Below are 13,986 nucleotides of genomic sequence, written 5' to 3' on the forward strand. Positions count from 1 at the left end.
TTGGGGATGCCCCGGAAGGCATCACCTCTTTCGTCTTCGTCTATCGGTAACTTTAGTTGGAGCTAAATTTTTATTCGCCACATGATATGTGTTTTGCTTGGAGCGTCTTGTATGATATTAGTCTTTGCTTTTTAGTTTACCACAATCATCCTTGCTGTACACACCTTTTGGGAGAAGCCACTTGATTGGAATTTATTAGAATACTCTATGTGCTTCACTTATATCTTTTGAGCTAGATAGTTTTGCTCTATTACTTCACTTATATCTTTTAGAGCATGGCGGTAGCTTAATTTTGTAAAAATTGTTAATCTCTCATGCTTCACTTATATTACTTTGAGAGTCTATTAGAACAGAATGGTATTTCCTATGGTTATAAAATTGGTCCTAGAATGCTGAGCATCCAAGTTGGGTATAATAAAAACTATCATAGGAAGTAAATTGGATGCTATGATCAATTTGATACTTGATAATTGTTTTGAGATATGGAGGTGGTGATATTAGAGTCATGCTAGTTGGGTGATTATGAATTTAAAGAATGCTTGTGTTGAAGTTGGCAAGTCCCGTAGCATGCACGTATGGTAAAAGTTTTGTAACAAATTTGAAACATGAGGTGTTCTTAGATTGTGCATCCTTATGAGTGGCGGTCGGGGACGAGCGATGGTCCTTTCCTACCAATCTATCCCCCTAGGAGCATGCGCGTAGTGCTTGGTTTTCGATGACTTGTAGATTTTTGCAATAAGTATATGAGTTCTTTATTACTAATGTTGAGTCCATGGATTATACGCACTCTCACCCTTCCATCATTGCTAGCCTCTTCGGTACCGTGCATTGTCCTTTCACACGTAAACCTCCTTATATTTTCCTCAAAACAGCCACCATACCTACCTATTATGGCATTTCCATAGCCATTCCGAGATATATTGCCATGCAACTTTCAACCGTTCCGTTCATCATCATGACACGCATCATCATTGTCATATTGCCTTGCATGATCATGAGGTTGACATCGTATTTGTGGCAGAGCCACCATGCATAATTTTTCATACATGTCACTCTTGATTCATTGCCCATCCCGGTACACCACCGGAGGCATTCATATAGAGTCATATCTTGTTCTAGTTTTGAGTTATAATTCATGAGTTGTAAATAAATAGAAGTGTGATGATAATCATTATTAGAGCATTGTCCCCCAAAAAAAGAGAAAGGCCAAAAAAAGGAAAGGCCCAAATATATATATATAAAAAAGGGGGCAATGTTACTATCCTTTTTCCACACTTGTGCTTCAAAGTAGCACCATGTTCTTCATATAAAAAGTCTTTCATGTTGTCACTTTCATATACTAGTGGGAATTTTTCATTATAGAACTTGGCTTGTATATTCCTACGATGGGCTTGCTCAAAATGCCCTAGGTATTCATGAGCAAGCAAGTTGGATGCACACCCACTATAGTTTCTTTTGTTGAGCTTTCATACATTTATAGCTCTAGTGCATCCGTTGCATGGCCATCCCTACTCCTCATGTTGACATCAATTGATGGGCATCTCCATAGCCCGTTGATTATCCTCGTCAATATGAGACTTTCTCCTTTTTTGTCTTCTCCACACAACCTCCATCATCATATTCTATTCCACCCATAGTGCTATATCCATGGCTCACGCTCATGTATTGCGTGAAAGTTGAAAAAAGTTTAAGATTATCTAAGTACGAAACAATTGCTTGGCTTGTCATTGGGGGTGTGCAAGAGGGAGCATTTTTGTGTGACGAAAATAAAGAATAGCCTAACTATATGATTTAGTAGGGATGAACTTTCTTTAGCCATGTTATTTCGAGAAGACATGATTGCTTTGATTAGTATGTTTGAAGTATTACTATTTCTTATGTCAATATGAACTTTTATTTTGAATCATTTGGATCTAAACATTCATGCCACAATAAATAAAATTACATTGAGAATTATGCTAGGTAGCATTCCACATCAAAAAATTTGTTTTTATCATTTACCTACTCGAGGACGAGCAGGAATTAAGCTTGGGGATGCTTGATACGTCTCCAACGTATCTATAATTTTTGATTGTCCCATTCTATTATATTACCCGTTTTGGATGTTTATGGGCTTTACTTTACACTTTTATATCATTTTTGGGACTAACCTACTAACCGGAGGCCCCGACCGAATTGTTGTTTTTTGCCTATTTTGGTGTTTCGAAGAAAAGGAATATCAAACGGAGTCCAAACGGAATGAAACCTTCGGGAGCGATCTTTTTGGAACAAACATGATCCAGGGGATTTGGAGTGGACGTCGAGCAACAAAGGAGGCGGCCACGAGGGTGCCCGGCACCCCCCTACAGGTGGGCGCGCCCCCACCCTCGTGGGCCCCTCGAGCGTCCATCGACCTACTTCTTCCTCCTATATATACCCTCATACCCTGAAACCATCGAGGAGCATCATGAAAAACAATTTCCACTGCCGTAACCTTCTGTATCCGCAAGATCCCATCTTGGAGCCTTCGTCGGCGCTCCGCCGGAGGGGGAATCGACCACGGAGGGCCTCTACATCATCTCCAAGGCCCTTTCGATGAGTTGTGAGTAGTTTACCATAGACCTTCGGGTCCATAGTTATTAGCTAGATGGCTTCTTCTCTCTTTGAATCTCAATACAAAGTTCTCCTTGATCTTCTTGGAGATCTATTCGATGTAACTCTTTTTGCGGTGTGTTTGTTGAGATCCGATGAATTGTGGGTTTATGATCAAGTTTATCTATGAGAAATATTTGAATCTCCTCTGAATTCTTTTATGTGTGATTAAGTTATCTTTGCAAGTCTCTTCTAATTATCAGTTTGGTTTGGCCTACTAGATTGATCTTTCTTGCAATGGGAGAAGTGCTTAGCTCTTGGTTCAATCTTGCGGTGTCCTTTCCCAGTGACAGCAGGGGCAGCAAGGCACGTATTGTATTGTTGCCATCGAGGATAAAAAGATGGGGTTTATATCATATTGCATGAGATTATCCCTCTACATTATGTTATCTTTCTTAATGCGTTACTCTGTTCTTTATGAACTTAATACTCTAGATGCATGCTGGATAGCGGTCGATGTGTGGAGTAATTGTAGTAGATGCAGGCAGGAGTCGGTCTACTTGTCACGGACGTGATGCCTATATACGTCATCATGCCTAGGTAATCTCATAATTATTCGTTGTTCTATCAATTGCTCGATAGTAATTTGTTCACCCAACGTAATACTTATGCTATCTTGAGAGAAGCCACTAGTGAAACCTATGTCCTCCGGGTCTATATTTTATCATATAAGCTTTCAATCTACTTTTATTTGCATCTTTTACTTTTCAAATCTATATCATACAAATACCAAAAATATATTTATCTTATCATATTATCTCTATCAGATCTCACTTTCGCAAGTGACCGTGAAGGTTGACAACCCCTTTATTGCGTTGGTTGCGAGTTCTTGTTTGTTTGTGTAGGTGCCTGGGACTTCTGAGGAGCCTCCTACTGGATTGATACTCTGGTTCTCAAAAACTGAGGGAAATACTTATGTTACTTTGCTGCATCACCCTTTCCTCTTCAAGGAAAACCAATGCAAGCTCAAGACGTAGCAGGCATCTGCAAGCGAGTCAGCGCATTTGCATGCACGACAGTGAAGGTTGTGTTTTGCACCCATTGATATCGCAAAGATGATTTTTGTCTTGTGTCAGGGCAGTGGCCATCGCATGAGGAGGTTCAAGGCGCTGACAACAAAGTCAGATGAGCAAGGGATGGACTGGCGGCTCCCTGCTGGCATCTAACACCGAGGTAGTGACCCCAACGTTATGGTGGATGATGCAGCATGACTCGTGTTAGTGTGGATTGGCAGCGGTCAGATCCGTGTCGAGACATAGACACACAGCTGACGACTGTGAGCGGTGTAAGGTGTGAATTCTCTCCACCAATTTGCTAGTGCCTTTTGGCCCTAACATGGAGTACTAGCGGAGGCGACTATCGAACGATTTATCATGTAGATATTGAATGAAACACCATTTCATGTCCAGGATGCGCATCTTGTCGTCATCTTTATTGGTCGGGCTCAATAGCGACAAACTTGCGTCATTACTTTTCTAAAGGGTTGTCTACTTTGTTGTTGTACTAGACTTCATCAGTTGGTCTTGGCAAGATAAAAATCCTTGTCGAGGTCATTTCTGCCTGACAAGTTGACAGTGATGCAATGGTCTTATCCTTTCGCGAAGGTGTTGCTGCGAAAGAAATCGATTTAGTCATAGGTGTGAATTTCATATCATGTAGTGGTTTGACCGTATTTGTCTTCGTTCTATACTTTGATCAATACTTAATAAAAATGGCTGTGTACATTGCAATGCACAGAGGGCGGAAAAATTATTCTTCATTTTGAAAAAATGTTTGTTTGGGTGGTTCTATTTGAAGTTTAATGGGTAGCCATGGCATTGTACTGGTGGTGGTGGGTTTCACAAAATAGACAATCTTCAAGCCCCCACAAACTATTGATTCCTTTATAATATATATGACGGAAAATCTCAACTGATCTCTTATAAAAACATTGTGTTTTTTCAATAATGTCCTCATGATTTTTTCTATTCATCCCTACATATACAATTTTGTCATTTTTTTCTTGTTCTTGGTAAAAAAAGAAAGAACAATAGATGCATGTTTGTCGCGTCATTTGAATTAGTGAACATATTTTAAATGAATACATATTTCTCCTAAACAGAGGAATATTTTTGTCTATGTTTGAGTATAATTCAAATTGCACTTTTAAAATTTGATTATCAGTCGCAACCTTTGAAAACATTGCCACTGGCACACTCCCCGTCGAAACAGTTGCCCCCCCCCCCCTTTTCACTTCTTTTGTTTTCAGGATTTTGGGAGTTTTCTTGGTGTTCTTCAGGTTTTCATTTATTATTCTTTTTGGGTTTTTCTTTCTTCAAAAGTTTTTCAAGACTGCATACAAATTGTTCACAAAAAAAACATTCATGAAATTTGATAAAGTGATCATGAAATTTGGAAAATTATCTAGTTTTCCAAAACATCCACATTTTTTCATTTAAAAAATATTTTTTAAATAATGTATTTAGGTGTCTTATTGAAAACAAAACAAAAAATAATAAAAATGGAATAATTCACAAATCACTACAAAACCCAGTAGAAACAATAATTCTAACCCTACAAAGGACACATCAACGGGCAACATAACGGGGCCGCCGAATATGTAGTCGCACTATGCGGCTGCTCAACAGGAGGACTTTCTAGTGTGGTCATGATCTCATCTGCGGTCCTCCACCTGAATCGCTAGGGCTATATGTCGCCCGTACTGATTCATGATAGGAATTGCCTGCAGGTAACAGCAGTAGACTGGCCCATTTTTGCGTGCGTAGGCTCACTCGGCTCATAGCGGTCGTGGCAGGTTCGGTTTACTACTTTTTCCTTTTCCCTTTTTTATTTTGTCACCATTTTTTTAATTTTTTTCATTTTGCTTTGGCCTCTTTGTTTTCTCATTGGTTTTTTTGGTTTTCCTTTCTTTCTTTGTTATACCTTGTTTTTCTTTTGTTTCTTTCTACTTTTCTTTTGTTCTTTTTTTGCTTTTCTTTTTTTTTCTTTGTCGATTTTTATTAGCATTCTTGTTAATGTTCCTCTTTTTGAACACATGTCTACATTTTCCATACATATTATGCATTTTTTGGTATATATTAGGAACAATTTTTAGACATGTTTTATAATATGATTAATAATTTTCTAATATATTGTTTGATGTCTACTTTTTTTCATACATGTTATACATTTTTCGTATACATATAAACATTATTTTGTAAATGTTACACAATTTTGAAATACATTTTAAACATTTTTACAAATTATGCTCTGAACATTTTTTCAAATACATGCTAAACAATCTTTCAATACGCATTCAAACATTCTTTTAGTGATAATGTTTTTCTGAACTATGCAATCTTTTCTTTATATTGTGCACTGAGTTTTATGAAAATGTCATGAACACATTTTTTGAAACTTGTGAGCTTTTTTTTAATGTAAGATGGACCTTTTTGATTTACATGATTTTTTAATGTATAAATATTTTTTCTGCGCACAATTAATTTTTTTCCGTACATATGATTAGCATTTTCTATCTTTTTTATTCACATTGTACATTTTTCGTATACATGAAACACATTTTTATATACATTGCTACCATTTTCCAAATGCAATATGAATATATTTTTAAATATATATATTTTATTGTAATATTTATATTTAGAATATTTTTGAGTAGAAACAAAGTGAAAGATAAATAAAAAGCAAAAACAAAAATGTGAATAGAAAATAGAAGAATAAAATCAAACAGAAAAGGTAACATGACGTACGAGTCGAGCCGTGGCTACTGGATCGGCTCAATACGTGGCCCCGTAGTCGAGCCGTGGTAGGGCTGGCTGCACGCGGCGCATAGCCGTCCCTTCTTGAACGCCCCTCGAGCCCCCGCTGCGACATACTAGTGGGGATGCACTCGTGCATATGCAACGTGATAAATCGATGGGGACATCCCCTATTTTGCATGTTGGGCGTTGAATAAAAGCGTAAGCGGTCACATGGACACACTTGGGCGGGGCACAAATTGCTGGTTTGCCCCCTTTTTCATTTCTCATGTAGTACTAAATAATTTTTAGTTTGGTTTTTAAAAGTGAAAAAAGTAATTCTTTACTAAAGTGATAAATGTTCACACTGTGTGCCTATATGTAAATGAATAGTAAGAAATCAAATTCCATTTTTCTAATAAATCATGAGTTTTAAGAATGTTCATGAAATTTTAAAATATTCACAAAATTTAATATTTTTTCGCTTACTTTAAGAAATGTTAAATAATTTAGAAATTGTTGATGAATTCAAAAAAAATCATGATGGTCCTTTTAAATTTGTAGTAAAGTACATAAATGTCTACAAATTTAAAATGTCACAAAGTCTAAAATTATTCATGGAATGAAAATAAGGCACATGTAAAAAGAAAAAGGAATAAAAAACCAAAAGGAAGAGAAAAAAAGTAAAAATCTAGTCAAAAAAGATTTAGCGCCCGGTGCAGGGTGCGCGTAGCTCATAGTATAGCGAAATTTTGTTTACTTCATGATCGTGTAATGATCCCTATGAACTTTGCAAATGAATAAACTTGGAGCTATGTTCCCGGCCGAAAAAAAAACCCCGATGAAAGAAGGCACATTGGGCAAATTGGGCCTTACGGGCCTGTGGTTGGTATTAGTGTGTTAATGGCCCAACAATTATTAGTTTCCGTTCCTTATCTCAAAAGGATTCCCTGAATTGTCTCAAAAAAAAAAGGATTCCCTGAAAAAAATCTCAAAAGAAGAAGGAAACGGCGACAGAGTACAAACGGGGGTATTTCAACTGTTCCCGAGTGGTTCGGCCTCCGCACCTCCGCATCCACCTCTCTCTCGCCAGACAGGGGCAGCGACGACGACGAGGAGCGGCGCTTTTGGCGGTGTCCAGGTGACGGCCCTACCGCCGTCTTCCTGCTCCGAGCGTGACTTCACATCCCCTGCCGAGGTCACGACCAGCCTCCGGGCGGCGCAAGACCAGGCGTGGGTGCGCCGCCGCCGGATCTGACCTCGCTAGGGCAGGGAAGGCATTCCAAGGTACAAGGTTCGCTCGCTGGTGGAGGTACGCCGGGTCGCCGTGGCCGTGAGCGCGTCCTCACGGGTCTGGCGCGGCGGGTGGCGGAGGGCGTTCGGGGAGCGGACCGCAGATGAGCTCACGGCGGCCTCCTTGCCGTCTTTTGCTGTGATTAGGTAACTTTTACCTTCTTAACCGCAAAAAGATTACGACTTTCCCCCTTTTTACCTGCGAAAAAGGATAAAAATCGATAATTTAGGGTGCCTTCCTGTGACTGCGAGCAGCGTTTTGATGGATTCTCCGTATTTTGTTACCAATTTCTCCAGTTCTGTGGCTCCAGTTTCTTGTAAAGATCTGAAATTTCAATGCGTCATGCAATCAGCCCACTCATTTTGGTGTGACTGTGAGCAGCGCTTTGATGAATTCTCTGTCTTTTGTTACCAATTTCTCCAGTTATGTAGCTGCAGTTTGTTGTAGAAATCTGAAATTTCAATGCGTCATGCATTCGGCTCACTCATTTTGGTGTAACTGATAAGAAATTCTAGCTGTGCAGCTCACACATGTTGCTTGCTATTTCTTTTTCCCGAAACAGGTTATTCCGGGGAGTTAGATTTCACTGCTGATTTTTTGTAACAAAAGAGCTCTTTCACGAGCTAGCGTTTCAGAAGGATGCTTCAAGCTTCCCATCAGTCCCCAGTAATGATGAGCGGCGCCTCGTTTGTTGTCTCGCGGGGTGTCTGTCGCCGCCGCCTAAGGTACCCTATGATTGCCAACTTCTGTTCTTTGATCAATCAGTCCGAGTAGTTTGTTATCAGTGATGCCACCCTTTCTTTGCAGTCATTCCCATGAAATGGAGGTGCAGCCAGAAGCCGTCAGGGACTGGTCCGAGCTGCCTCTTGATGTGCTTGCTTCGGTCTTTGCCAAACTCGGCGCAGTTGATATTCTCATGGGTGCAGGCCTAGTGTGCCACTCATGGCTCGAGGCGGCAAAAGTACCTAGTTTATGGCGATATGTCGACATGGAGCACCATGATGTCCTGCGAGGGAAGAAGAAAAAGAGACGCGATGTCTTGTGTGCAATGGCAAAAGCCGCCGTGGACCGCTCCAATGGGGAGCTCGAGGTGTTTGCAGGGAGCGAGTTTGTTACTGATCAGCTTCTCAAGTATATTGCAGAAAGGTACTCTTGTTTTAGTACAATATTTACGTCTAAATTCCAAATCTGACCACACAAACTAGTTGTTTTGTTCTTCTTTCAATCTAAAATCGGGTGGCCTCTTAATTTATTGGGTACCGCTCGCTGATTCGTTAACGGGTGTAGTGAAACTAGTTCGCATAGATGAGATTCGTTCAGGGATTTCTGAGTGAATGCAGTCAAACTAGTGGTTTGTATAGATGAGATCACACATACATGAGTACTTGATGTTTAGCTGTTGTAATCACATTATTTGCTCTCCATGCTTAGTTTTATACAGGAAATTATAAAGCCAAAAGTTGTAGCCTGTAGGTAGATCATCTCTACTACTCCCTCCGTTCCAAAATAGATGACTCAACTTTATACTAACTTTATACAAAGTTGAGTCATCTATTTTGGAACGGAGGGAGTACATCTTATAAATTGGAGTTAGTGGCAGTGGTGGTGAGTTCACACACCCACTCCATCCCAATCTCCCTCATCCATCTAGAACCCACCAGACCTCTCCAATTGGAAGGGGAAAAACCATATCTTGCAATAGTGCCCTCCACCGCTGCAGTTTTCACAAGTGCAATGTTGGCTGCTTTGTTGAGTTTTTTCTTCGCAGCGTTGCACGAGCATTGGTTGTTATCTACTACTAACCCAGTAAAACTAAATTATTATTTTTGATTCCGTAGCAAAGCTCGGGCGTTACGCTAGTTGCCAAAAAAGAGCACGTTGATTCTCGTTATGCCCTAATGCTACAACAATGTTATGATCTCCTTCTCTTTTTTCCGCAGATCGCCGTCTCTTAAGAGCCTCAGCCTTGACTATTGCAATGTCACCAACGAAGCATTCACTGAGCTGATAATCAAGCTTCCTCTGCTCGAAGAACTTCTTATTTCCCTATGTCCATTTGTTGATGGTGACGCATATGAGGTCACCAGCAGAGCATGTGTGCAGCTGAAGCGTCTCATGTTGCGGCAAGGGCCGTATGGGGGTATAAGAGATGGGGCACTTGGAATTGAGATGATGCACGAGCTGCGATACCTTACTCTCGTCAATAGTGATATCATGACAGAGGAGCTGGTTGCCATCATCGATGGCTGCCCTCACATGGAGCGCCTCTGCGTGCGCAACTGTAGCAACATCGTTGTGGATGGAACCCTGCGAGCGAAGTGTTCAAGGATCAAGACGCTGATTCTACCCCCTTTGCAGCATATGCAAAACGTGCGCTCCCGTTACATTTTTCACCCTGATGATAGCGTTTTCACTGACAAGTTTGACGATTGGAGATCTTCCTAAATGTGATGATTTGTCTCCAGCGGCTATCAATCTATCTATATATTGGTCTAGCATGGCTACTTTTGTCATTTGGGATATGGCATGAAGGGTTCAAGTGGCTATTCACATTGGTAATCTGTGATATTTATACTGCAGACCAAATGCGGAGGTAAACTCTGGTTTGTGGTGTTCTAAGAAGTTCCCAAGCTCGTGCATACAGTGTTGACCCCTTAGTCACCTGCTACGTCTGCATCCAGCACAGCACACACATCACCATCACCATCACCAATGCCATGGCGCGCCCCTCTTGCTGCATGCGGTTGCCACATATCATTTCTTCTGAGCCTTCCTGGTTCCTGTTCGATTGGTGGAGCATTTTGGACTAGAAGCGGTTCTTTGTAAATTTATTGTACCGCTTTAAGATTAGTAGGGGCATGGTTCTTCTTGATGTGTAAGCTATGATTGTTTGTGATCATTTGGAGATGTGATTGTATGTTGGTAAAAACTAACAGGTTGGATATTGAAGAGCAGGGGAGGAGATTGTATGGGTTGAGAATACAGAGTCAAGAATTCTAGAATTTGTTGGTGCTGAGTATCTGATAATCATATAAAGCCTTTACCTCCGCAGTCTTCGCTCATACTTGCCCGTCTGTTGTTTCACAAAGCGGCAGTAGTGTGACTGCAACGAGCAGAGTTTCAGTTGCAATCTGAAGTCTTCTACAAACTCCGCCTTGTCGACATTCGACTTTGAGAGGTAGATATTTTCTTTAATTCTTGTCCTACATGATCAATACCGCTGTTACTTAGAATTTTTTTTAATTCACCTGTTGTGACCTAGAAATGACCAGATACTGAATTTTCTTCTAAAATTCAGATCTCAGGTAGTTCTTCAACAGTTTCAACTTTAAATTTTTTCTTTCAGCTGATGCCACAGTAACAGGCATAGTAAATATAAAATCTGATATGCAGTGGAAATATTAGGATAACAAGCTACTTTGACAAAATAAAAAATCTCCATACCATACATTGGTCCATTGGCCAAAGTCAACGTAACACTTATATTCAACGTCACATGAACCATCTGAAGAGAAAGAACTTGCAAAATTATGACAACTGTCTTTTTGTTCAGAACGGTTCAATAACTTCAAGGCCGTTAAACTCATTAAAATTCCAAATATGTGTATGAATGATTTGGAGTTCCTCGAATAAGCTTTTCAATGAATTGGTTGCCTTATCAACCATAAACAAAAACTAATTAACTTCAAAATCCTTCTCAATCTTGGTTCTAAGATGATCAATTTCATCAAATTGCTTCTTCCTGGGAGTACGAAGCTTTACTGGAAATGATGGCTCAACATCTATTTTAGTTGCGATTTCTTTAGCAATGATCACACTAGAATCAAACCCTTCATTTCTGCAAGTGTCAAAGTAATTCCTCATACCTTCTATTTGTATTATGGGGGACTCAACACACATGGATGGTGATTGCAACTTCATGCTCACTGTATCTACAACAAATAGAATGACATGCCAAATGACCATACCAAGTATAAACTCATAGCTGCCAATCACTTCATCACCCCTATCCTTGGATACGGTACCACTCAGGCAAAGTTGATCTTAGCTTAGGAGCTTGAAATCTAATTGCTTTCACACTTCTGATCCGACTATCCAAACGAGTATTGTTCAAAGATTTCACAGGTAAATCGCCCAAATGGCTCATCAAATTTTTTCATCTTTTGGTAGAATCAGAAAATAATACATATATTCGTTATATAATTCTAAAAAAGGAAACATATTTACCATAAAATTTAGCCATATCACGAAAGTGAGATTAAGACTGGCAAGCACATGACATATCAAAGCTCTTGAATTTATCCCAATTAACCGACTTTGCACCCCCGGCCCCTTTTATTTTCATTTCATATTAGAACCATTATCATAACCTCCCCCCCCCCCCCCCCCCCCCCAAATCTCATCTATTACGGCAGAAGGACTTCATAGAATCAACTAATACCATGAAAAGTCCCAAAATAGATGGGTGCCAACCACTTTAAAAACCCAAGTACTCATTTTTTTCCTATCAAACGTATGAACACATCAAACCAACATACTCATTTGTTTTTGGTGACTCACATCCGGATTACAATTTAGGATAATAGAGAAATATTTGTGCACTTTGAAAATCTTGATAAAATTTGTAATGTCAACAACCATAAGAGAAATCAACTCATTTTGAATTTTATGGCTAAGATAATGATAATGAATCTCTTTGTTTTGAATACATCTTAAATGCTCTTGCATCACCAAGTCAAATTCTGCAATCATCTCCATACAAGCTACGAAATTATCATTGGAGTCATCATAAAGTTGCTCACTTGATCTTTAAAAGCCGAATTGCGCTTATATGATTTTTTTCACAATGACCACTATTCTTAATATAACTTGCCTTATGAATTCATTCTCCTTTCTTGTTGTAGCTGTTTGTCAATTGTTTCATGCTTGCTCAGTCTAATCCTCAGTTCATTCAAAGAGTTCATGTTGGTAATATGCTCGACACTAGCTTCACGTTCTTTCAGTCTCATTAATATGTCTCCAATCACTAAATCCATCATGCCCCAATGAACTCTTGCGTTTGTCAGAATTGAAAAGCTTAAAACAGAAAAAAAACACTTTTTTGGCGTGTTTCGAATAAACTAACCTTTTTCTATCACACATATCTCCATTGCTCAATTTTCTAGAGTAATAGCTATACGGAAACTGTCTTGGATTTCCATCCAAAGGGCACTCTGTATTTCTTCTTCCACTTTAGGCCCCTTCTCCAGTCTTTTCTTCTTCCATTTTAGGTAGAGGCAATGGACAGGGGACCTAAAATGGAAGAACATTTTGAAAATTCTTTTGATGGAAATTCAAGACATTTTTCGCATAGCCATTCTTACTCTAGAAAAATGAGCAATGAAGAGGGGTGTGTGTGTGTGATAGAAAATGGTTATTTTATTCAAAACACGCCAATAAAGTGTTTTTTTTTGGCTGTAAGCTTTTCAATTATGAAGTGCAAGAGTTCATTGGGGCATGATGGATTTAGTGATTGGAGGCATGCTAATGAGACACTGAAAGAACATGTGGATAGTGTTAAGCATATTGATAATATAAACTCTTGGAATGAAATGAGAACTAGAGTAAGCAAGCATGAAACAATTGACAAAGAGTCACAACGGCAAATCACAAAGGAGACGAAACACATAAGGCAAGTTTTATTCAGAATAGTCATCACTATGGAATTTCTTGGTAATCGCAATTTGACTTTTAGAGGATCAAACGAGCAACTTTATGATGACTCCAATGGTAATTTCTTAGCTTGTGTGGAGATGGTTGTAGAATTTGACTTCGAAATGCAAGAGATTATCTTACACATACTTAAAACAAAGAGATTCATTATCGTTATCTTAGACATAAAATTCAAGATCAGTTGCTTTCTCTTATGGTTGTTGTCGTTGCAAATCTATATCAAGATTGCCAAAGTGGCCAAATATTTCTCTGTTATCTTAGATTATACCATGGATGTGAGTCACCAAGGACAAATATGTTTTTTTACTATGTATTGCAAGCAACAACCCCCAGTCTTTTATCAAAAATGAAAACAAAGGAGCAGAGTCCAAAATGTACCTGGTTAGAGGGAGGAATATACAAAAGAGAGAACCTACCCATGGAAGTGAAGCAGTCCAGCTTAAAAACCTTAGATTTATATTTAATTCTATGAGTTTGTTGGTTCGATGTGTCAATATGTCTGAAAAAAAAATCGAGGAGTACTTTCTTGTTTTTTTTATAGTGGGTGACACATCTGATTTGGGACTTGAATACCAATGCCATGACACTCCCCTTCTGCTGCATGCGGTTGCC

The 13,986-nt window shown here is 39.3% G+C and overlaps 1 protein-coding gene across 1 annotated transcript; it reads left to right on the forward strand.

Annotated features, from left to right (window-relative positions):
* Positions 1 to 7,389: 7,389 nt before the first annotated feature.
* LOC123044083 (putative F-box/LRR-repeat protein 23) lies at positions 7,390 to 10,722 on the forward strand. The gene is made up of 4 exons (XM_044466722.1): positions 7,390 to 7,808; positions 8,225 to 8,387; positions 8,470 to 8,808; positions 9,603 to 10,722. The coding sequence occupies exons 2-4, from the start codon at positions 8,302 to 8,304 to the stop codon at positions 10,105 to 10,107; spliced, it is 930 nt and encodes a 309-aa protein (XP_044322657.1). The 5' UTR covers positions 7,390 to 7,808; positions 8,225 to 8,301; the 3' UTR covers positions 10,108 to 10,722.
* The last annotated feature ends 3,264 nt before the right edge of the window (positions 10,723 to 13,986 follow it).

The sequence above is a fragment of the Triticum aestivum genome, chromosome 2B, assembly GCF_018294505.1.
Source record: "Triticum aestivum cultivar Chinese Spring chromosome 2B, IWGSC CS RefSeq v2.1, whole genome shotgun sequence".
Taxonomy (NCBI): domain Eukaryota; kingdom Viridiplantae; phylum Streptophyta; class Magnoliopsida; order Poales; family Poaceae; genus Triticum; species Triticum aestivum.

Bases quoted from the DNA above. Each gene is read 5' to 3' on its own strand.
- LOC123044083 (XM_044466722.1), top strand. From the start codon at position 8,302: ATGCTTCAAGCTTCCCATCAGTCCCCAGTAATGATGAGCGGCGCCTCG. The intron at 8,388-8,469 runs GTACCCTATGAT...CTTTCTTTGCAG, and splicing joins GTCTGTCGCCGCCGCCTAAG to TCATTCCCATGAAATGGAGG. The intron at 8,809-9,602 runs GTACTCTTGTTT...TTTTTTCCGCAG, and splicing joins CTCAAGTATATTGCAGAAAG to ATCGCCGTCTCTTAAGAGCC.